The 25865-nt window shown below is 36.9% G+C and overlaps 1 protein-coding gene and 1 pseudogene across 1 annotated transcript in view; one reads left to right on the forward strand and one right to left on the reverse strand.

The window, feature by feature from the left end:
- The window catches only part of LOC102011064 (transmembrane protease serine 11D), an 82230-nt gene that overhangs the window by 11055 nt on the left and 45310 nt on the right, over nt 1–25865 (forward strand). The window contains exon 2 of the mRNA XM_013518471.1: nt 20660–20781. Within this exon, the coding sequence (XP_013373925.1) occupies nt 20660–20781 (122 nt within the window). The remainder of the gene's footprint in view (nt 1–20659; nt 20782–25865) is intronic.
- On the reverse strand, nt 13819–15120 carry LOC102024737 (annotated as a pseudogene).

The following is a 25865-nucleotide window of genomic DNA, read 5'->3' on the forward strand; positions in this document are numbered from 1 at the left end:
ATCTGTGAGAAATGAAGACTCTTGGGCCCAGCCACAAACACACTAATTAAGAATTTGCATTTTAACAGGCAACTGATACCTACTTAAAATCTAAAAGATGCCACGCCAACTGCTATGTGCAGCTTTAAGAAAGCCTCCCGAGGACTCAAAGTGCAGAGAGAGGAGGAGAGCAAGCAGCTTCCTTCTGCATTTAAATATGAATAACCATGCCCTCTAAGCTGGGCGTGCTGCTCATTCCCATTCCTTAGGAGAAGCACCCAGTGCCTCAGGCAAGTCAAAGCTCACAGAGCAGCATTTTCCTGAGTGTTAAGAGCAGGGTGCTCCTCAAAATGCTAGGCACTTCCAAAAGAAATGTTTCTGTGCTCAGATAAATTCAGGAAACAGTGCTGTCACATCATTTCAGGCTGCAAAGGGGAATGAAGTAGTGAGAGAATTAAGCAACGTACAAAGAATGATCGGCTTTTGTCATTTGGTAGCTTGGGTGAAATGAATTTTTCTCTTAGATTTCTCAGGCTCTCTTTTACCACCATAACACATGACAGGTGATTGAAATGTGTGACACATCTTGTGACTATAACCAGGTTATTTATTCATTCATTCGTTCATTCAAGTTAGGATCTCACTATGTAATTCAGGCTGCCCTAAACTCACTATGTAGCTCAGGCTGGCTTTAAGCTCACAGTTATTCTCCTGCCTCGGCCTCCCAAGTGCTAGGATTATAGGCCTTCACAACCACACCTGGCTATAAAATGGGTTTATAAACAATTCCCAGTGTACTTTTGTAACTCCACCTAGAAAGTAAGAAAATGCAAGTGAGTGGGTGGAACATTATCCTGGTATTAAGTGCTTTAAATTTTCAAAGAAGTAAATCATGTCAAATATCCAATGCTTTAACTAGTGTGTGTAACAAATATTTTGCCATCGGTAGTAATACTAAGAAGTCTGCCTGGGAAGTCACACTGAACAGTCATTACACTAAGGACTGCTACCTAGGAAATTGCTTGAACCAAATGGGTTGTTGAGTCTTTTTCTGTTTCTGGAAGGTCAAGTCTATCCTTAATGTCCTTACTTACAGAAATCTTGATAACTTATTGTTATTAAAGCAACAAAATATAAATTTAGTTTTTAACAGATTTATTAAAATATATTTACATATCATAAAGTTCACCCTTTTCAAAGGTCCAACTCAATGGTTTTGAATATATTTACAGAGATATCTGACCATCCCCCAAATCCAATGCAAGGACACTTTCACCCCAAAAGCTACTCAAATGTTCAGGTTATTCAAGTACTCATTTCCCAAACAGTGCATTTAAACAATATTATTTATACTGTCATGAATATTTATTTGTAATTTGCAGAGACCGAACAAAATAATATTATTCCCAGTAAAGGTCATAGAGTATCTTGAGTCATATAAAATAAAGGGGGAAAAAAGGAAAATATAAGAAATGAAAAAGGAAAAGGAAATTTACTTCTTTGAAAACTAAACTAGGAAAAAAATGCTAGTTTGTCTGTATTGGGCGAAACAGACAAGGAAGCAAGTGTTCAACTAAACAGTGGGTTTTTTACTTAAAACTAATCTGGACTCCATATCCTTGTCAGTGACTACACTTTGCAACTCAGAAGGAACACAGTACTAACAGTGAGCAGCAGTGTCCTCTGCAGTATCTGCTAGGATCCCGAAACATAATCATCAAGGAGATAGACAAGCGACCTGCGTCAGGGCTCTTTCTCTTACAATCACTGGTATGAAAATATTGGGTACATTTCTTTGACAACAGTAGGGTAAATAAAAGTTTGAGTCTCATCACATTAAGAATCTAATGACTTCTAGAGAAGTACATTTGAAATATTAACATCATAAACTTCCTGAAGAAATATTTCCATTTGTTCTCTTGATTCAAATCACCAAGGCATAGGGGTCACCTTCATAAATGGTGCCACCTTCACTGTAATACCACTGTGACCATTTTCAGAAAGAAATTTCATAATCTCAGTTGTGGAAACAAGAACCACCTGTTGCTCAACCATACAGTGCCAGCAAATATGTCTTTCCTATAAAGACCAGTGTGATAGAGCAATAATCATAATATCCTTTGAAGTCATTAACTGGCTTTTCACAAAAATGTCATGCAGTCTCCAGACACCTCTGACTTATTATTATGCAAGGCAGAATCTACTACTGTGTTGAGTGAGGGAAAACCTGCCAAGCTTAACCAACCTGAGTCCAGCAGCATTCTTCAAACCTTATCATCCTTCTAGCCAGACCATTTGCTTGAGAAGGCGAGACCCAAGTGACAACACAGATATACAGTCATCTTCCTTAGTCTAAAATAACACAAGGTAAATATCTAACAAAGACCACCAATAAGCATCTACAAAGACTTCCATTTCCAATGATGGGTGCTGAACTGTCAGAATTCTGATTTTTATTTTGAGGAATAAACTCCTTTTTTTCTTTTTTTTCTATTAGTATGTGTTTACAACTATAATAAATACATTTATTGTGGGAGATTGGTACATACGCTATTACATCCTAATTCTTCATATTTCCCCTACCTTCTCCCACCTTCTATAGATCTCCTTCCCAACTCCACAAAGTCTGTCTCTCTGTTTCCTATCATCTATCTTTTATTTTTTCTTTAAATTATTGATACAAGCTGGGTGTGGTGGCGCACACCTGTAATCCCAGCACTTGGGAGGCTGAGGCAGGAGGATTGTTGCAAGTTTGAGACCAGCCTGGGCTACAAAATGAGCTTAAGGCCAGCGTGAACTGCATAGAGAGACACTGTCTCAAAAAGACAAAAAAAAAAATACAGTACATTTCTCATACTTGTATTTCCAACAAGAATGTCCTTCAAAAGCCTCACATGCTCATATGCAGTGTTTTCAGAAGGTGATGGAATAATAGAAGCATATAGATGGCTTGCTGTTAGGAGGTCAGGTGTGGATGAAAGCGGGAAGTCGCTGAGAACATAACTTGGAAGGGTATCTCTCACTCCCAGCTCCTCCTTTCTCCCTCTGCTCCTGGCTACCATGATGTAAGCAACTTTCCTCTGCTGAGGCCCTTCTACCATTCCATTACTGTATTTAATCCTGTCAAATGTGGACTGAAACTTCTGAAACTATAAGCCAAAATAAATCTCTTCTCCTTTACATTGTGGGAGTCCGGTATTTTGTCCCAGCAATGAGGTAAGTGAAAAGATATTCTGTAAGAGAAACCATGTAATATTTCACCTTCTATGTCTGATTTATTTCATTGAGCATTACGGTATCAAGGTGTACCAATTTTCCTACAAATAACTCAAATTTATGCTATACATTCATCTCTGGTGGACATATAAGCCATTTCTAAGATTTAGCTATTGTGAGTTGTCCTGCTATAAACATGCATATGTATGTAACACTGTAGCATGATGTCTTTAACACCTTGTGGAAGATAGAAGAGGTATAGCCAGATCAAATGGGATTTCTAGTTACTGCTATTGTTGTTTTTTAGGAATCTCCATTTTGATTTCCATAGGAATTTACTAGTCTGCATTCCCACTAACAAGGTAGAAGGATTCCTTTTTCCCACAGCCTCACCAGCATTTGTTATTTGTTAAGTTTGTGATGATGGCCATTCTTTCTGGAGAAGGTGGAATCTGGGTGTTGGTTTTCTCAATGTATTTTTCTAATGCCCAAAGATGCTGAACATTTTTATGTACTTATTGGCCATTTGTGCTTCTTCTTTTGTAAAGTGTCTACTTCAGTTGCCTACTTTTTGCTTGGGTCTTTTATCTGGGGATTCAAATTTTTTGAGTTCTTTATATGTTCTATATATTAGTCCTCTGTGTGAGAGGCAGCTGGTAAAATTTTTTCCTATTCTGACAGTTGTATGTTCAATTTGTTGGTTGTTGCACTTGCTAGGCAGATTTTTAATTTGATATAATCCATTTGGTGCTATTTCTTGTCCAGTTGGGGTTGCATTCATCCATATGTCCATTTTTTGTGCAAGTACCATGCTGTTTTATCACTGTTGCTTTATAGTATATTTAGAAATCTGGAAAAAAAAAAAGAAAAGAAATCTGGGGTTGTGATGTCTCCTGCATCGTTTATTGCTTGGGATTGATTTTGGCTATTCTGGGTCTTTCTTGGTTCCACATAAATTTTAAGATTCTGTTTCAAAGTTACATGAGAAATAATTTTGGTATTTTTATTGAAATTAATTAAATTTGTACTTCATTTCTGGTTATTTGGCCATTTTGACAATCTTGGTTCTGCCTATCCAGGCATGGGGTTGCCTCTGTATTGCCTATGTCTTTTCTTTTTCTTTCTTTTTTTTTTTTTTTCGGTTTTTCTCCGGTACCAGGAACCGAACTCACAACCTTGCGCTTGCCAGGCAGGTGCTTTTGCCGCTGAGGTAAATCCCCAGCCCCTGCCTATGTCTTTTCAATGTCTTTTTCCAAAGTACTGTGTTTTCCTTATAGAGGTCTTTCACCTCCTGGATTAGCTTGATTCATAGGTATTTAACTGTTCTGAAGCTATAATGAATGGGATTGTTTTGCCTATTTGTTTGGCAGTGGATTCATTGTTGGTGTACAGGAACACTTAACTTTTGTGTGTCGATTTTTCATCCTGGTATATTGTTGAATTTATTAATTATGAGAGCCTCCTGGTGGGTATTTCCGGGTCTTCTACATTAATGGTCAGATCATTTGCAATAAGAATAGCTTGACTTTTTTTTCTGTTCATATCCTTTTCATTTCTTTCTTTTGCCTGATTACTCTGGCTAACAGTTTGAGTACTGGGCTGGTTCTGGTGGCTAATGATTTGAGTACTACATTGAACAGGAGTTTGTGAGGGTGGACACTTTTATCTTTTTCCTGATTTCAGAAGAAATGTGTTTAAGTTTTCTCATTTAGTGTGATATTTACAGAGAATTTGTCATAAATTGGTTTCAATCTGAGATAAAATTCTTCTATATCTATTTTCATCAGGGTTTTTACCATGAGTGGACACTGGATTTTCCAAAGGCTTTTTTCTGCATCTATTGAGATGATCATGGATTTTTATCCTTGCTCCTGCTTATGTGATGTATTACAGTTATTAATTTACATATGTTGAACCATCCTTGCATTATTGGTATGAAGCTGACTTGGTCACAATATATGATCTTTTCAGTGATGTGTTGCATTCTGTTTGTCAGTATCTTAGAGAAGTTTTGCATTTATGTTCCTTAAGAATATTTGCCCATATTTATTTATGTTGAGTCCTAGTCTGGTTTAGATATCAAGGAAATGCTAGCTTCTAGAATTTAGTTTGGCAATGCTCCTTCCCTTTCAATTTCATGGAAAAGTTTGAGTATGGAATTTCCCTAAAGTTATGGTAGAATTCTGTGATAAACCTCTTATATCCTGGGTTTTTCTTAGTAGGTAGAGTTTTTATCACTGTCTCTGTTTTATTTCCTGTTTGTTCTATTCAGGGTTTTGTATTTTCTTGGTTCAATTTTGGTAATTCACAGGTAATTTTTCAATTTGTTCTAGATTGTCTAATTTGTTGAAATATAATGCTTCAAAGTAGCTTTTTATAATCCTCTGGATTTTGGTGCTGTCCTATGTGGTTTTGCCTTTTTAAATCTCTGATTGTATTCATATGGTATTTCTTTGTTCTTTTTTGGGGAGAGGGTGTTTTTGTTTTTCTTTTTGAGAAATGGTCTTAATATGTAGTTCATGTTTACCTTGAACTCATTATTAGCCCAGGCTGGCCTTAAAATTGCACTGAGTCCTCTACCTCAGTCTCTAATACTAGAATTACATGTATGTGCCATGACATTTGGTATTGATATGAATTTTTCTTTTTTTTTTCTTTTTTGTGTTTCTTTTTTGTGTTTTCTTTTTTGTGTTTCTTTTTTGTTTTTGGTAAGTTTGGCTAGATGTTTTCTGAGTTCTTTTTGTGGTCCATTGGTTATTCAATAACTATTATCTAATTCAATAATGTACTATCTGGTTCAGTAATTTATTATGTAATTCCCATATGTTTTGTGTTTAGTGTTTACTTTCTGGTGTTTCTTTTGCTCTTGATTTGTACCTTTACTCTGCTATGATCCAATAGCATGTGCACAAATATTTCAGTTATTTTGTATTTATTGAAACACAGTTTATGGTCTCAAATGTAGTCTACTTTATAAGATCTTCTATGTACTGCTGAGAAAAGTATGTATTCTGTTGTTGAATGGAACACTCTGTAGATATTTGTTAAGGCTACTTGTTCAGTGGTATGGTTTAACTGATATTTCTTTGTTGAGTTTTTTTTTGTGTGTAGTTTACTTATCTAATTGTGAATTGGGGTATTGAAGTCTCTTACTATTATTGTATTGGCATCTGTCTGTCCTTTTATGCGCACTAGTTTTTGTTTTATGAAGTTGGGTGTGCCAACATTCAGTGCCTAAATATTTACAATTGTTATCTCATCCTGTTGAATTTTTCCCTTTATGAGCACGTAGTGCCTAATTTTGCCTCTTCCTATCACTTTTGGTTTGAAGTCTAACATATCTGAAAATAAGATAGCTATTCCTGCATACTTTTGGATTTGAGTGCCATTTTTCACCCTTTTTTATTTTTTCAATTCACATGCTTCCTTTTGGATGAGCTGTGAGTCTGGTGGGCAATATATTGGTGCATTTTCTCTTCTGAGTCAGTCTGCCATTCTGTCATTTGAGTGGAGAGTTAAGACCACTGACATTGAGAGTTATTGTAAGGCATTTACTATATTAGTGCTGATTCGTCTGTGTTTCTTTTTTGTTTGTTTTGTTTAGTTTTATTTTGTTTTGTTTAATTACTCTCCTAATTTGCTGTATAATTTCTTTGGGCTCTTTGGTGCCGGTGGTCTCCCTGTTTCTGTCTAGAATTCTCTTAAGCATTTGTCCTGATTTAATGGTTATATATTTAAAGAAATTCTGTATTGGTCATGTGTTTAAAGGATTTCTTTGTCACAGAAAATCTCTCTTCTCCATTAATTTCAAAAACTAATTTTATAGGCTAACCAAGTCAGGGTTAATGATTATTTTGTTTTACAGCTTGAAACTGTTCATTCTCAAGACTTTTCACGTTTTTACTGAGAAATGCACATTATTCAGATGGGCTTGCTTTTATAGGTTATTTGCTGCATAGCAAGCCTAATGCCTTTTGGTACTTTGTCCTTTTGTTTAATTTCTGAAATTTTGATTATGACGTGTCCTGGAGAAGTCCTTTCTGATTATGGCTATTTTGAGTTTTAATGCCTATTTAACTTAGATATTGAATTCCTTTTCTAGACTTGCAAAGTTTTGTGCTATGATATCAATGAGTAAATTTTTTATACTCTTTTGAGTTGCCTTCTGATATTTTTCTTTAGTTCTGTAATTCTGAGGTTGTTGGGGTTTTTGAGTCATCAAGAAGCTTTTGGGTCCGGTTTGTATGATGTGTTGCAATCTGTATGGTATCACTGAGTTCATCATCTACTGCATTCACCCTGTCTTCAGGTTCTTATTCTCTGCCCTACCATTGTTCAAATCTGCTACATGTGTTTTCCACTGAATTTCTCTTATCTTACATTTCTGCTTGCTTTCTTTTCATAATTTTTAATTCTTTGCCAAAATGGTCATTCATATTTTGGGTTGTGTTGTTTAACTCAGTTAACTTATTATTGGTTTCTTCTTTAAGCTCATTTAACATTTTATTAGTAAAATCTTGTACCTGTGCAATTAAATCCTCACTGAGCTTACTGAATGTCTTAGATGCTTTTGTTAATATGTTTTTTATCTCTTAAAACATTTGACCACTTGTTTCTTTAGTTATTTGCCTGTGGTTTCCTCTACTTCAGTGCCTCTGAATTTTGGAGCAGTTAAGGGTTTTTGGAGGCATCTCATTGCCTTGCTTTTTCATTTCTCAAGTGCTGCAGTTGAAGGTCTGTGAGTGTAGAGAGACTCTATCCCCGCTGTGGAGATCTCACTAGTTAGACTCTGTCTCCCTGGGATGTGTCCTTGGGTTTGGCTACAGTTTGGCTCTTCACACTACTCAAACACAGTAGACACAGTCCCAGTAACTGCAGATCCTGGCAATCAAATGCTGAGTGACTCATGAGTGCGGCTAACTCTAAGTTATCTTATTTTTTTAAATTCTGATTTTAAAAGGAAGTACCTTTGAGTAAGCCTTCTAACATCAAGAGATGCTTTCCTTGAAAAGTTTTTAAATAAGCCGTACTCCTAAAGACTGTGGTTCTGGGCATATGCCACGCTCTTCTCCAGTGTTCTCAGTATCACAATCAGTCCCTCTCCTCATCAGTGGCTTTTTGGGGAAGTTCTAGACTGTGTTGAATATAAAGAAATATGAATAGTGGAGCCATGCTAAAGAAGTTAGTAGGAAGTCAGGTAAGATCATTTACCTTTGTGGAACCTGTAAACCAGTGAGAGGAGACACAGCAAAACAGACAAATTGTATAGCTTATTTGGAGGCTGGAAGTTGTCTGTAAAATAAGAAAGCAAGTAACAATAAAGCACCAGGAAGAGGTACAATTTTAAACAGGGCTGTAGGGAGGTTTTCACTGGGATGTCAGTTGAAGGAAGTCTTGAAGGAAGGAAGAGAGAGAACCTTGTAGAAACCTAGGGTAAGTGTATTCCAGGCCAAAGGACAGCAAGCACAGAGCCCCAACTGGAGGAGCCTCTTATGGTTGAGGAGCAGCAGGGAACCAAGTGTGTTTGTAGCAGATGGGAGTGCAGGGAAATAGGAAATAAAATCAAGATCAAAAGGAAACTTGGGAAATCTCTGGGAGCAATGTCTCCAGAAGCTGCAAAACTTAAGAGGTAATAAATTACAAAATAAGTACTCAGCATTACCCTCCATATATGATAAACATTTCTGCATCAGCAATTTTGTTTCTGATATCCTAGAAAATGGTACAATATGGAAAATAAGAAAAGTGTTGCATCACACAAGAAAAGCATATGACATTAAGCACAACAACCTTAGGTAATCAATGTGGCCTACGGAAGGTGTAGCTTCTGCTAATACCACCTTGTTTTATTAAATATTTCTTTTCTTCTTTTCTTTCATTCTTTTTTCCTTTTTTTTTTTTTTTTGAGGGGTGGAGGTGGAAGTGAGAGTGTAAGCTCACTACCAAAGGTGCACACATTTGCAAAAGCAAATAAGAATAAATGCTCAACCTATTCCTGTGAGCTAGAGGAGAAAATTTGTGCAGTATTAAACCTTTGACCTTTGCCTCCTCATACCATGTCCTAAGCTCTGATGGCTTAATGAAGTAGGTGTGGTCCTTCCGTCAACTGTTGAAACACATGCAAAAGCACTCAGCATGAGTAATTATGTAGCTTCCTTTCATTAATTTGACTACTGTACTGTTTTTCTAGTATTAGCATAGGTTAGTAAAACAAGAACAGCTAAATTTCCTTCTTCCTATTTGTAAACATAGTAAAATTCAATTTTCCTTGGGGCATAGATCACTGCATTTTTAGTCTCATATGTAAAATGACTTCATGTAGGACAATGGTGTGATCATGTTTGTTAATGCTCATAAGCGGCTCCCTAAGTTTTATACACACACATACTTGTGCATGCATGCACTTATGTGCACACACACACACAATCATAACTGGCATTTGCTTCTAGGTATTATTGGGCAATTTAGGCTATAACAATCAAATTATGAACTCAAAATCATGTGGTCTATATGAACCTAGAAATTTACATAGTAAGTCTGTATATATTTCTATCCAAATGTAATAAGTTAGTCACATACTCTTTTTCAGAGCTTTAAACACTACTTCTATAAAAATGACTTCAAGAAAAGATACCTCCATCCCAAAATCTTTATTCAGCTTAGATACACCTTTCTAGGAGTTACCACACAAGTAAAATGAAATTAAATACAGTGGTCCCTGATTATATAATAGTTTAACTTGACAAGTCTTCAACTTGTGTAAGCAATACAGTAGTAAATTCTACATTTCAAATTTTGAACTTTGAACTTTTCCCCCTCTAGCAGTGTAAACTATGATACTGTCTACACTGCTGGAAAATAGTAGTGAGACATAACGTCCAGTTACCCACCTGATCATGAGGTTAAGAAAGCAGCTCTTTATAGTGCATATGTTGCTGAACTATGACTTTCAGTAAGTTGGTATATGAAATGCATTTTTTACTTATAATATTTTCAATTTATTGTAAAGATAGGTTTACCCAGATACAACCCCATCATAAACTGAGAAGAATTTGTATTGTTAAATATCTCAAAATTTCAAATTGTCTATATCTGCAACTAAAATAGCTAATCCCCAGTCACTCCAGTTCAGTACATAAAGTCTCATTCTGGACTGCGACGCTTGTCCTTGGTTTGGAATCCTCTGCCAGGCAATGGTCCTAATTTCTCCTTTTCTTCAGAGCTTCCCTTTCCATACCCATACCTTCTACGTGAACCTGGGCTTCTGTTCTGCTAAGAGACTAATAAATTCATCTGCACAAGAAGTTCTCCTGCCTGCTAATTTCCTCCTAGTGTAGCTAGATGGAGCTGCCAGATAATCTATCTTCCTGTAATTTTTCATTTCAAAAAGATTAATGATGCCTAGAAGTCAAGACAAAGAATCCATCACTAACACTCTGAAAGTCCTCCGTAATGTTGAGAAACCTTATTTTTCTAGAATTTGCATTTGCTTGTCTACAAGCAACATACTGGCCAATTTCTGGTCTCCAAACATATTTGTAGTTCTTACCTCTTTTGTTCTTGTTTCTCCATTCACCCACAAGGCCTACCCATCCTTTGAGGCATAGCTCAAGGGCCACATGCTCCACAAGGGTTAGTAAGAGTTTCTCCTCCCTTTACCCAAAAATTATTTCTCTGACCTCTCAGTCCCAATTGAATGTGGAATCCCCATATAGCACATTTCACTTATTAATTGAAGAAATTGAGTTTTATCTTATTTACTTTTGCATGTCTGACAAAATAGCAAGCCTGTAAATCTGAAAAAATAGTTCTGAGTAAAGAAATTAATAACTATAGAACATGAAAAAACTGATATTATTGATAGCAAAGATAATTGTACCACTAATTTCTATTAGTTCATTGAAAGGAACAGTTAGTGTTTATATTGTTTGATTAATCTTACATGCCTATACCTGATAATCTGAGCAACTACTTTGAAGATAGCAATATGCAATATAATAACTATTGTTAATTTCCTATCATCTTTTTTTGACATTCTGTACCATTTTATTGTTTTTTATTATTGTCTTTTAAAAAAATAAATAAATAAAAACAAAAAACCTAATACACTCTGAAAATACATTGGTGAAGGAGTGTGGGAATACATTCCTTTTCTTCACGAAGTTATCTGTGATAACACTCAGGGTTCAGCTGAATAAAACTGGAATTGGTAAAAACAGTTATAAATTTAAAAGTCACCTCTAAAAAATAATATGTATAGAGCAAGATGAAAAGGGTAGGGATAGAGTCAAGTAAATAAACTGACACACAGATTAAATCAAATACTTAAATGAAATGTAGGGTTTTTCTTCCTATCACATAAAGGAAAATATACAGAGATAAAATCAAATATTTTAAAAGAAATGCAAAGTTTTTCTCCAGATAGTATAAATTAAAATATAGCAACAAGGTAATAGCAATTAAAATAGTTATTGAAAAACTATATTTCACTAAAAAGTTTTCGTGGGCTTCCATAAGCTTATAGAGAGCGTCTGCCATGTGCTGTAATCCTCACCAAACTCCTGCGCAGTGTGTACTGATGCCAGGATCCAGTCAGGAGCACCGGGACTCCGTGGTGGTGAAAAGCCTCATCCAAGATCCCCGAATCCTTACCGCCCTAATAATCTCCGTTCCTAGAGACCTCCCGCTTCAGTTGCCTCTATCATGTGTTAAATCCCAGCGAACATTACTCTACAAATCATTGCCACATACACTATTTTATTTTATTCTTTTTGGATGGAGAAGGATTTGTTTTGAACATTTTGAAAGCAGAAAAGATGGAGGTTGGAGCAGTTATGGACATGTGAGATCTCAGAGCCGAGGTTCAACAGGGAAGGTACTCGAATCCACAGCCTTCAGCTCTAACCTAGTTCTTTTTCTACATCCTTTCAAAGTCCTTTCCAGTGCAAAAATTAATGTGCTCAGAGTTTAAAGTCAATTAATAAAGTCATTTATATTTCAGATCCTGCATTTCAAAGACTGACTGATTCTAGAAAAGAGGAAATTTCAAATAGATAAAATCACATGCTTACTAGGAGAAAATTAGTCTTCCTTATTGTAGGAACATTAAGTGAATATTAATGACAAATGTATTAGAAAACTAGCACTGTTTTTCTATTTAGCGGGCTCCAAATTAAGATTTGACACAGTGTGGAGAAGCACAACATATACTGTTTTCCTTCTCTAACAGTTATTTAATGCAGACTGTAAACCTCAAATATTGGCACCAGTGAAAATATTTTAAATCAAGTAGCAGTTGCTGTAAGGTATCTTGAAACCTGTTTCAATGATAATAATGATAATAATAATAGTAATAATAATCTAGAGAAGGATGACCGTTGACTTTCAGGATATGAAAATGATTCCTACAAAATAAGAACTAGCTAAACTGGGCATGGTGGCACACGCCTATAATCCCAGCACTCTGGAGGCTGAGGCAGGAGGATCTTTGTGAGTTTGAGGCTGGCCTGGGCTACAAAGTGAACTCAAGGCCAACCTGAACTGCATAGCGAGACCCTGCCTCAAAAAAAAAAGAACCAGATGGACTATACAGAGTACCAACGGGAAGGGCACTTGTTTCTCTCCTGGCAGTAAAGACCCATTTGTCCTGGTGGGCACATTCTGGCACCAGGGTATTGCCTGAGTTCCTGAGTTCCAGGAAGGGCAAAACTTAACCAGCTTGTAAAGCAGCTGAGTTTATACTCGAGCTTGTTGGTGGCACATTCACGTGCACCATCAGCTCCCCTTGCACATTACACACTCACATACATGCATGGACACACATACACACACGCATATATACTCTGTCCACATCAATTTGCAAATTTTATGAGAAGAACTTTAATCCTACACTGGCTTTCCATACAAGTAGTAGATTCCACATATAATTTCAGGGCTGTTATCTACAGTTGTGGCATTTTTTTGCAAGGTACAAAATGCGTGGTTTGAGGGGAAGATGAGAGGTGAGCCGTTGTCTACTCTTGCAAAGTAATTATGCTTTCCAAGCTGTCTGCCCCAGTATGGAATGCATTCAACCCAAGGGGCATCCTTTTAAATGTCTCATCTCCCAGAGGAATTGTCTTTCCCTGATTCTTACAAAAGCATTAAATAAGTTGGTTCAGGTCCCTCCCCACTTCCCCAACCTCTCTGTGTCTCCAAAGAGTGCAAAGTGATTTATATCCTCAAGGAAAATAAGCTTATTTAAATGTTAGCCAAGATTAAAAAATGAGAAAGTAAATAATTAAAAGGAAGTCATTTAGTGCATTCTAGTGGTACACATAAAGTGGTCTGGATTTGTAACTCAATGACAGACTTCTTATGAGCCTATAGGACCAGAGTTTTCAGGGTGAAGCTATCTGGTCTTTTTAATAAGACAAATACAAGCACAAAGTCAAGACTACAGGGCTCATTCTGACTCGGCCATCAAGCTGAGCAATCCTGACTAACCTCCTCTGTTTCCTGTTAAAGTATATTTTACAATGTACTTAAACTAGTGAAGAAAAAAATTCTAATAAACAAAAGGGTTGGACTAAAATTTTTTATTGTCCTGAATTTATTGACAATATTACAGCATAGCAAAAACACTCAAACAGCTGCACGCGGCATTTTGAAACTCATCCCAAAGGTAGGCTGCATGACCTGCAGTTTCGAAAGACTGCCAAAGTCCAAATCTTCAGCACTTCCTTAGTGTCAGGATCTACTTCAGTGATTTCCTGATCCAAGACTCAGGAAACATAATTATCTCAGGGACATAGTTATCTCTCCTTTCTCTCTCCTCCTCCTGTAGCTTGACGGAAATACCCCTCACAGGGCCTCTCTGAATCAGCTTCATCGGATGTGTGACAGAGCCTGCTATCTTGTTGCGGAGCTTCTTGCTGGGGATGATGGCGATCGCCTAGCATGCTCGTTGGCGTGGAAGTGGCTGCCCAGGCTCACCTAGTACTTTTCAATGATGACCTGGGCCGCTTTCTTCACTGTCTTGGTGAAAAAGCGCCCTGTTGGCAGGTCCTGGGGAAGGAGGCTCTCTATCCAATTCCTAACAGAGAAGCTATTCCATTTTCACCTGTCTTATATCATTGAGCTTCCAAACAAAGCTATATTTGAACAAAATGTTCCGTAACTTAAGAAAATAGCTCCTACATTGGATGGTCTTTACTGCCTGCCTAGTCTAACAGTCTAGAGTTAAGGAGACTGAATAAATACATTTATGGTTGAATAAAGTACCTTTATTCTGGAACCATTTTTACAGTCTTCATAAAGTCAACACGTAATATGCACTCCTATATTCAAATATATATGTATGTACTTGCATATTCTGATACGAGGTCTGCAAAAATATTTTGACTTTTTCATTTTTTGTTGTTAATAAAAGGTGGTAGTAAGTATGACAGCAATTGCTAGTAACATATCGTTAGTAGAAAATCTCCTTCCATCTGATGTGGACATCTGCAGTTTTGAACTTACCAGACCAGGATTCATGACAGTTCTGTCACCTACCAGCTGAGTAACTTACTCTCTCACCTGACATTTCCTCATCTGTAAAGCAGAGTTCCTACAAAGATTAAATGAGATGATGTAAAAGCTCAGCACATTGCCAGGTACCTAGCAAGCACTTAATAGATGGTAGAGCTTGTATTCTGATCTGATCTCCTTTTTTACTTACCAGCACTTACAACTAGAATGCACAGGTACAATCTGATAAGAATTTCAAACTATTATAAAATTATGTTTAAATCCATCTTTGCAGAGTCCTTCATCAGTTTTTTTCATAAAATATGCCTCACATTGTCTCTGATTGGTATTGTGCTAGTAACAGAGCATATACTGACAGAGCACAGCTCTTCCTTCTCACAGCTACCAGTCTGGATTAGCAGGTGCAAACACCATCGCGTAACACACACGGGGGAGAGCACTGTGATGAAGATTGACTGAGCACTAGGAGATAGATGAGGAGGCGCAGGGTCAGGGGGCTGTGAAACAGAACTACCTGGAGGGAGAAGGTGATGCACGAATTATCTTATGAATGAAACGGAAAACAGCCAGGTAGCCGACATGCAAAGACATTTTCCAGGCAAGAGGACATCATGCGGGCGCTGGTAACGCTTGCTCTGTCTGCAGCGCAGTAGGTGGGCGAGGAGGGGGCGGAAGCGGAAACTGCAGAGGTGACGTCACGGGCCTTGAGTGCCATGTGTAAGAGTCAGATGCTGTCCTAAGAACATTGGCAAGCTGGACAGCATTGTCAAATAAGGCAGGGGAAAGGGAGGATGTAAGACCTGGAGATTTTCTTTCAAAAATTTCCCTGGAATTATTTTAAAGAATTGATTGGAAAGAAAAAAAAAAAAATCCTAGACTCCCTCCAGATTCCTTTCCTCACCTCTCACAGGAGAACCAATATTGATCCTCCAGGGTTGAAATTCAAACTGTCTTCACACTCTCACCGCTGCTCTCCGACTCTCCTGCGGCTCCTAGTCCGCCCCACCGCCTCTCCCCTTGAGGACTGAACACCCACCCCTCCGCCCGCTCCAGTGGTTTCCTCCTACGCTGCTGCTCCTCTTGCCCCGCAGAAGGTCTCTAAAGAAATAGAGCTCATGCTCCTCCTTTACTCAAAACCGCAAACCCTTTCTATCTCACTCAGAATAGAGACAAAAGCACTGATAGGCACATCTCCTAGTCGTGATCCTCCGATGACCCGCTGCTTCCTATCTGAGCTTTTCCTCCTCATTACCCATGCATGGCATGCACCCATTGCACTGCACTCCACCTGTCCCTTGTGGATCCTTAAATTTATGAGCTGAGACTCTGGTCCAGGCCTCCAAACAGCTGCTCATCTGCAAGGGTCATTCTTCTGGTTCCTTCGGGGCAAACTCACACACACCTTTCTGTTCTTCACCCAAGTGTCACCTTAGCAAGGTCTTTCTTGACCACTCTAACTAGTCAGCACCTCGTACACATTCTTTCCCCACTTCCTTGCATTATCCCTTATTTTACCTGTTTGCTTCACTCCTTTCTGTCTCTCTCTGCCCCTCAGTGTGACTTTGAATTAACATATTTATTTCTTACAACTCTGAAGTCTGGAAGTCCAGGTCTAAAGCTATGATGGATTCATGTCTGGGGAAGACCCGCTCTTTCGTCACAGATGGACATCTTCCTGTGACCTCTACTGGAAACTGGGGTGACAGGTCTCTCTGGGGTCTCTTTTATAATGACTTTAATGCCTTTTATGACATCTATGACCTGATAGCTATTTACCTCCCTGAGCCCACACCTCCTAATACTATCATCTTGGAGTTAGAATTTCAATATATAAATTTGGAGAAGATACAAACATTCACCATACTGCAGCTGGTATGTTCACCTGCTTCTGTTTACTGTGTCCCCAGCACCTAGAATACTGCCGAGAACATAGGTCTTCACCAAAGTTCTCTTAAATTAAGTAATTGGTTAGTTATGGAAGCAAGGAGACTAGCCAAGAAGCAGTTCAGCTATTAAAATTAAGGTAACTGTTGTCATATTCAGAACTAAGACATAAATTTAATCAGGAAAAATATTTAGGCAAGAGGATAAGAAATTTTTGGTGACCATTTTATGTGAGAAGTGACCAAGAAGGAACAAGTCCAGCTAAGTTGTGGAGTTTCTCACGGAGGGTACCAGGAAGATCATATGACTTTTATCAATATCAGAAATAGCAGGGAGTGGGTGTATCTGTTTTGGGAGAAAAGGTACTGTTACGTTTGTGTCTTGATGGCACAAGTCAGTCATAGGTAGGCTTTTTCAGGTGGCTGAATCTAGAGTGTGTGATTGATTCATGGTGCAATGCTAGGATTAAGAGTGTGTGATTATTAAATCAGTCCACTGGTTGCTTTGGCACTGCTCTAATCCTAGTAGCCAGGATAAAATATAAGGACAGAAAGAGGTTGGTCTTGCTCCTTGCTGACTTTGCTACCATGAGCTATTTCCCCTCTACAATGCCACCCTGCCATGCCACCCTGCCTTGAAGCCAGCTGATTTTGAAACCTCTACAAACTGTGAACTAAAAAAACCCTCCCTCTTAATTTTGGGTGCTGGGTATTTTATCTCAGCAACCAAAAGACAAGTAGCAAAGACAGATACCAAGTTCAGTTTTGAACTGTCCCTATGAAATGACTGTAAAGCATCAATAAGATAGTCTGTGAGTAATCTGAAATGAGCGTGAAGCTCACAGAGAGATAGGGGCTGAAGACGTATCTCAGGACATAGCCCACTGAGTGCTTCCTGAAAGCACAGTGCAGGGTGGGAGCATGGGGGAAGACAACATAACAGAAAAGGGCTGTGGACTAAATCTTTCTTAACCTCATACCTGAAATCTTACATAAATGACAAAATATTGTCTAAATTCTTGTGCTTGTCTGCTACATGTATCTGAATTTTAAACAACACTGTCTCTGATTTCCTCTACTCTTCCAGATAACGGGAATGTGTTGTTAAATTGCTCTATTAACTCCCAGTTGATTAGTGCATGTACCTGTGTGTCAATGTTAGAAATTAATATCCCTACATAAATATGTTAAGACAAACTTTCAAAGTAAGTCAATAATTATTTTATTTCATAATAGGTGTAAGACAGTACTAGGCATTTAACAAGTACTGAAAACTTATTGATTCCCTTTGCCTGCTCAAAGTGAGATCAGGAGAGACAAAAGATTCAAAGCCTTCCTGTTCCCTGTAGTGTTTGGGAACTTAGGGAGGAAGTAGATGGGAGGAAGTTCGTGCTCTTTTATTCAAACCCACCCGGTTTCCACTTCTTTCTCTGTCACTCCTAAATTATTATGAGTTATTCACTGTCAGCTTCATTTTTCTTGCATTCAAAATAATATGATAGGAATTTCACAAGGCTGTTGTGAAGATTGCCAACATCCATCTATAATGCCCAACATAAAGTCTTTCACAATAAAACTTTAGAAAGATAAATTCCCACAGACACGTTTTTCATGTCAATAAAGGGGGAGGAGGGCTGGTTAAACATTACTACGGAGTATTTGTTTTGCTGTTTTAATGCAAGCACTAAAAATCTCACTGATGGGGTTGTTGTCCCAGTTGTAGGAAATCGCAAATCACCGTGTCTGGGATTTAGGAGTTCAGTAAGTATTTGTGACGGCTGAGCACTGTGCGTCAGAACTGGAAGCAAGGGTATCCCAAAGTGCTAAATAAGTCTCCAGTGAATCATGGATTCTGAATTAAAAGCAAAATATTTTCTTGCATACATTTCCAGCACAATGTAAGTCAAAATTTAACTAATGTTTACAAACATGTCTGTAACAGTTTACAATGTAAATATAGTATTATGCACAATGTAGTTTGCACTACCATAGTCAGCAACATGCAGAGGTTCATCTACAAGCTGCACTGTCAAATAAGACATCAGATTCTTCTTCGGCTGTTTCCACAGAGTGGAACAATTGGTTCTTCTGTAATTACAACTTGTGAGATTAAAGTAATTTGGGCTCCGCGCCCTTTATTCACTTATATGTTTCATCATGCTTTGCAGTCATTGAGGTTAAGATGCTTCCAATCAACTGAAAGAAAAGTTGGCGCTAAAGTCATCCCACCAGTGGCTCACCCACTGTAAAGCACATGCTGACTATTTAGGTTTCATCTTTTGAGAAGGTTTAGCCTCCAATTTAATCATTGCTTTTCAACATTTCAGTGCCTCTCATTCCAAGTCAGATGTCATCTCTGCAAACACAACTAAACAGTAAACATTCCAGGAGAGCTGATCTGCTTTTGAGTATCCTTCACCTCCAACTCTGTCTCCCTCTACTCAGCAGCCACTATAATCGACTGAGCTCAGAAATCCCAAACACTGTGCATTTGTGGTTGCCTATAAGTGGCACAAAGACCCTATGAAGTAACAAATCAGCCAACAGATGCTCAAAAAGTTATCAAATGTCAAATGTCAGTTTCTCCTAATGCTAGACTCTAGAAAATCAGATTGGTCCATATACCAAAATGAACCAAAACAAAATCCTAAAGTTAAAGGTACATTAGTCATCTTTTTAAAATTATTATACTTAGGTTAGTTCCTTTCTGCTTTACATATTTAAATATACTTTTATTAGTGATCATGATTAAGCTGAGTCAGTTTTCGTATTTTATAACGTGTCTTTTTAACAAAGGTGGAAATTGGCCAATGCATGTCTACCTCTGGAATTTTGACCAAAAAAATGAAACTCAGACTAGAATCTGGCTATGAGCACCTGCTTCACACCTATGTTAAGGCTTTTAATTAAATCTGAAACAAGCCCAGGACTTAAAATATAATATATATATATATATATATATATATATATATATATATATCACAACTATTTACAAAACACCTGTATATGTCAGGCACTCTATAAGTGTCAGAAATATCAACACAAAACCCACCTTTATTCTCCAGGCACTTACAGCCTAAAGGAAAACCTACTTAACTGGAAATATTTGTTAAATATGTCTAATATAACTTCATTTTATCTTCAGCATAATCCTGTAAGATATTATTAGCCCATTTTTCAGAAAAAGAGTCTCAAATAAGTGACAACACGATCTCCCAAGAATAGAACTGGAACTCATGCCCAGCAAATCTGCTGACCCCTCTGGGGTGGGTGTGTGAGTCTGTGTGTACTGGCCAGAGGCAGTAAGACTTTCTGACTGATATGCCTGAGAGAAGACAGCCCTGGGAGAAAACAACAAATTACACAAATCCTCTAGTTTAGGGGCAATTCTGATACATGTTAGGTCTTGCTGCTCTCCTGTGTCCCAGCCCTTTGCCTTTCCCCTTATTGTCATTTTTAATAGATGGAAGCTGTCGCGTGAGAGATACACCTGTCTGCCTCTCACAATCCTCACCCATGCTTCTTTCGCCTCCTCCACCCTCCCCTCCCCCATAATCTCTCTCCAGTACAACCCTGAGGACAGTGCCAGGAAGATGGGCTGCTCTTGCCATAGTAATCAGTTCAAGATCTTAGAAGGTATAGCAGTAAATAGGATAACTAGAGTTTTGTTTCATTCTGTTTTATTTGGGTTGATTGTTTTGTTGGTTGTTCTTTTGGTGGACACTGTGTTTGGGGTTTGTTTGTTTGTTTGTTTGTTTTCTTCAGAACTTAATCAGTAGTAGAACAGAAAGCAATTCTAAACCACAGGTCAGATTTCCTTCTTCTTCCTTTGAACTAATAAATAGTCAATAGTTTTGTGGAGGAAAAAGCAATAACCAAATCCAAACAAAAAATCTGGGGAAAAATATCATTAAGGAGGACCTTGTTCCTGTCGGGTCCATCTCCAGGCTGTATTTCTATGATTAGAGACACATGCAAGTGAAGAGCAGGAGGAATCCAGATGACCACCTCATGTAATGAAGGATGTCCTGAGTGACTCGACGCATCATTTCTCTTCCTGTTCTTTACAGGTCAGCAAGAGTGTCAGCAAATTCGCGATTCCTGAACCCATGGGTAGTGTTCTTCACGGTCGTTGCAGTGGTGGGGATCGTGGCCATGATTGTAGGACTACTCATTCACTTCTTAGCTTTTGGTAAGTATAAGAGATGATTACTCATTACTTCTCAGACCAAATAATGAACTATACTTCCGACTAAATGTGTGGTCTTCCTTCATTCCTTACTACTATTCTTTCATTTCTCATTCTTTCTTTCTATCCTTCTTTCTTCCTTTTCTCTCTTGCTCGCTCTTTTGCTTTCTTACTTTCTAGCTCTCTTGCCCTTTTTCTTTTGTTTTTTATTTTTGAGATAGAATCTTGAAAACATACAATTCTCAGGTCCAAGCTTCTGGGTTGCTGGAATTATAGACATGTACAAATACATATGGCTACTTTTATTTCTTAATATTAGGTAATCTCACAGTTTTCCCTAAAAATATATCCATATTTCCTTTCAAAAAGCATTTTATCACTTCTTTTTTGTCCTTTTTAAATATAAAAAGTGTACATTCTGAGTATACCAAACATTGTTACCCAGGGAAGAACCATTGTGAATTTTTTAAAAATCCCTTCATATGTTTCTGATGCTAAAATTTGGTAATTTTTTTTGCTAATAGCATATTGTCTTTTTCATAAAATGTTATAAAATCATAATATTAAAAGGAAACGTCTCATCACTTAGAATTTGAATGTGTCTGAACATGTGTCAATTCATTCTCTGTCTCCTGAAGACAATCTTACATAAACAGAAACTTATGATAATCAGTAGACAAATTTGCAGTGAAAAACAGGTAATATCAAACTTATAAAAAGATTGTTTTTATTATTTCTATCTTCTTAAATTAAAAAAATTTATTAGTACCTGTTTGCAGTATGTAATAATTACATTCATTATGAAGATTTCATACAAAGCACATCTCAACTTATTTTTTACTCCTTTCCTGCCCTTCCCTCTACTCTCTCCATCTCTGGGTCCCTTTCCCCTTTGCAAAAGATCTACAAACATACTTCCTATTACACATTTTTTATTTTATTCTTTATTGTTATTTTGGCTTTCCATGCAAGAGAAACCATGCAATATTTAAACTTATGTGTCTGATTTATTTCACTTGACATTATGGCCTCAAGGTGAATGTATTTTCCTACAAATGACTCAACTTTACTTTGCTTTATGGTAGAATAGCACACCATTGTTTATAAATACCATAATTTCTTTATCCGCTCAACTGTTGATGGATATATAGACTCCTTCTAAGATTTTGCTACTATGAATTGTACTCCTATAAACATCAGTATGCGTACATTACTATGGTATTATGTCTTTAACTCTTTGGGGAATATAACCACAAGGGGAATAGCCAGGTTGACTAAAATGTCTATTTTTAGTTTTTGAGAACTCTCCAGACTGGTTTCCATATTTCCATAAATTAGTACAAATTAGTTGTACTAATTTACACTCCCACCAACAGCGTAGATGTTCCTTTTCCCCACAGTCTCTCCAGCATTTATTATTTGATTTCATGATGATGGCCATTCTTTCTGGAGTGAGATGGAATCTCAGCATTGTTGTAATTTGCATTTCTCTAATGGCTAGTGATGTTGACATTTTTCATGTATGTATTGACCATTTGTCCTTCTACTTCTGAAAAGTGTCTATTTCTGTTGACCATTTTTTGATTTTTTTTTTATTTTGGGAGTTCTAAGGCTTTTTTGGTTCTTTATATATTCTAGATATTAGTTTTATGAGGAATGGCTGGCAAATTTTTTCCCACTGTACAGATTGTCTCTTTACTCGATTGTTTCCTTTGGTGTGCAGAACTTTTGATTCTGATTTAATCTCTTCTTAAAAAAAATCTCATTTGTTGATTCCTCACACTATTTCTTCTGCAATTTGGGTCCTGTTCACAAAGTCCTCGCTGACCTATGTCTTCAAGAGTTTTACCTATTGCCTCTCCCAGAAGGTTAAGTGTTTCTACTTTAATATTTAGATCTTTGATCCATTTTGATTTTAGTTGACTACACAATGAGAGATATGAGTCTAGATTCATCCTTGTGTCTACAGCCAGTTTTCCCAACACCATTTGCTTAAGAGGCCATCTTTTGTCCAACATATGCTTCTGCCAGAATTTCTTCTGCACGCTCTATTCTATTTCAATGGTGTGCAGGTGTTTTTGTTCCTGTATAATGCTTTTATTTTTTAATCACTATGGTCTTGTAATGGAACCTAAAGTGCAGGATTGTGTTGCCTTTTTCTCTGCTCCTGTTTTCCATGGTTGCTTTTTTTCTGAGAGTCTTCTGGTTCTGTATGAATTTTCAAATTCTTTTCTCTAGTTCTGTGAGGAATACTGGTGGCCTTTTGATTGGGATTGCATTAAGTCTGTATATCAACTTTGAAAGTATGGTCATTTTGCCAAGTTTGATTCTACCATCCAGGAATAGGGGATAATTTTTCATTTCTGAATGTTCTCTTAAATCTCTTTTTTCAGTGTGCTATATTTTTTTGTTAATATGGGTCTTTGACTTCCTTGGTTAGGAAGTCAAAGGAAGTGTCTATTTCTGTTGACCCAGAATAGTCAAAGGAAGTTAATCTCTCAGTAATATATTTTCTTCATGCTACTGTGAATACTATTGCTTTCCTCGTTTCTTCATGAGTTCATTATTGTTGTACAGGAACACTATTGTTTTTTGTGTGTTTAGTTTGTATCCCGTTACACTATGACTTTGGTCATTAATTCTAGCAGTCTTTTGTGTGGAAGTTTGGGGGTCTTCTTTGTAGAGTATGTCACCTGCAAATTATAGTTTGAATCTTTTCTTTTCTATATATATCACTTTTATTTCTTTTGCTGTCCTAATTGCTATGGGTAATATTTCAAGTACTGTGTTGAACAGGACTGGTAATAGTGGGCATCCCTGTTTTGTTTCTAATTTTAGAGGCAAACAATGTTTCCTCCGTTTAATATGATGTTGTCTTAGGTTTGTCATAAAAGACTTTTATCAGATTGAGAAAAGATTCTTCCATACATATTTTCTTCAGGGTTTTTTTTTTTAAATCATGAATGGATATTGGGTATTGTCAAATACTTTTCTTCATCTGTTGAGATTACTATACAATTTTATCCTTACTTTTGTTTGTGTGATGTATTATATTTATTGATTTGTGTACGTTGAACCATTCTTACATCCCTGAGATGAAATCCACTTGGCCATGATTTTGTTGATGATTTGTTGTACTCTGTCTTCCAGTACCATGTTGAGGATTTCTACTCATATGTGAACTAAAGTATTGGCCTATAGAACTCTATTTTAGTTCTCTCCTTGTCTGCTTTTGGAATATCGGTAATACTAGCTTCAAGAATGACCTTGGGAGCATCACCACATTTCAATTTCATTTAAGTCTTTGAGGAGTGTTGTAATTAGAGTTTTCCTGAAGCTTTGTAGAATTTAGCCATGAATTCATCAGGTTCTGGGCTTTTCTTTGATGGTGTGGGTTTTTTTATTACTACTTCAATTTCATTTCCTGTTACTAAATAATTAGGATTTTTATGTCTTCTCAGTTCAGTTTTGGTAATTCATATATATCTAGGAATCTACCATTGCTTCTGGATTCCCCAACTCTTAGAAGATGGGTTTTCAAAGTATTTACTAATAATATTCTTGATTTCAGTGGTGTCTTTTTTTTTTTCCTTTTTTTATTTCTAATTGTTGATTTGGGTCTTTTCAATTTTTATTGATAGAATTGGTTAAAGGCTCATGTGTTTCATTAATTCTTTTGAAGAACCAATTCTTTGATTCATTGTTTCTGTATATTGTTCTTAGTTTCAATTTCATTAATTTTTCTTCTTATCTTATAATATCCTCCCTTGCATTAACGTTAGATTTAGACTGTTTTTCTAGGACCTTGAGTTGCATCGTTAGGTTATTTATCTGGGCTTGCTCTGTTGTGTTAATTTTGGTATTCAAAGCTACTAACCTCTCTAGGACTATTTTCATTGTATCTCATAGGTTCTGGTATGTTGTGTAGAATATGTCATTTGAATCTAGGAGCAGACTACTTTCTTCTTTGATTTATTCTATAACCCATTGATTATTCTGTACTATATTTTTTTATTTCCATGTGTTTGCATACTTTCAGTGGCTTCTTTTGCAATTGATTTCTAGTTTCACAGCACTATGATCTGATATTATCAATGGAAAATTTTCAATCCTTTTGTATTGACTTAAGCATACTTCATGGGTTAAAATGTGGGCTTTTGGAGAAAGACATGTGCTACTGAGAAGAATATGTATGCTGTTTTTGCTTAGTGGAGCACTATAGATACCCATTATGCTCCTGTATTAAAGGTGTGGTTCAACTTTGCTATTTCTTTGTTGATGTTTCACAAAGCTTGTCTGCCTACTTGACACAGGTGTTACTGAAGACTCCCACTATATTGTATTGGGGGTTATCTAAGTTTTCATATTTAGTAGTGTTTGCTTTATAAAGTTGAGTGTGTCAGTGTTTGGTGCATATATATATAACTGTTACCTCTTCCTGTTGAATTGTTCCTTTAACCAACATGTAGTGACATTCTTTGCATTGTCTTGTCAGTTTTGGGCTGAGGTCTACTTTGTCTGAAAATAGGATAACTACCCTTGCTTGTTTTGGGGCTCCTCTTTCTTTGAATATTTTTTTTTCTCTTTTGAGTTTTTCTCCTTTGAGTTTTTTTTCTCTCTCTCTATGAGTTTTTCTTTTTCTTTCTTTCTTTCTTTTTTTTTCTTTTTTTGGTTTTTTTTTTCCGGTACCGGAAATTGAACTCACGACCTTGCACTTGCCAGGCAGGCACTGTGCTGCTGAGCTAAATCCCCAGCCCCACTATGAGTTTCTCTTTGGACTAGATGTGTTTCTGACATACAACATAATGTTGGGATATAATTTTTTTAATCTATTCTGCCATTCTGCATATCTTTACTGAAGCATTGAGACCATTCATATTGATAGTTATCACTGAAAGATACTAATGTATTCCTGTCATTGCATTATTTTCTGTTGATTCTTCTTTCTTCCTTCTGCTTAACTCCTCACCTTGTTTACTGTATTCATTTCAGTAGACATTTTGGCATTTTTGGCTTCATTGTCTCTTTCTAGTATATTTTTGAGACTTTTTGAAGTGCTGATTTGGTAGTCATGAATTTTGTAAGGT

This window comes from Chinchilla lanigera, unplaced genomic scaffold, assembly GCF_000276665.1.
Source record: "Chinchilla lanigera isolate Chin_1 unplaced genomic scaffold, ChiLan1.0 scaffold00046, whole genome shotgun sequence".
Taxonomy (NCBI): Eukaryota; Metazoa; Chordata; class Mammalia; order Rodentia; family Chinchillidae; genus Chinchilla; species Chinchilla lanigera.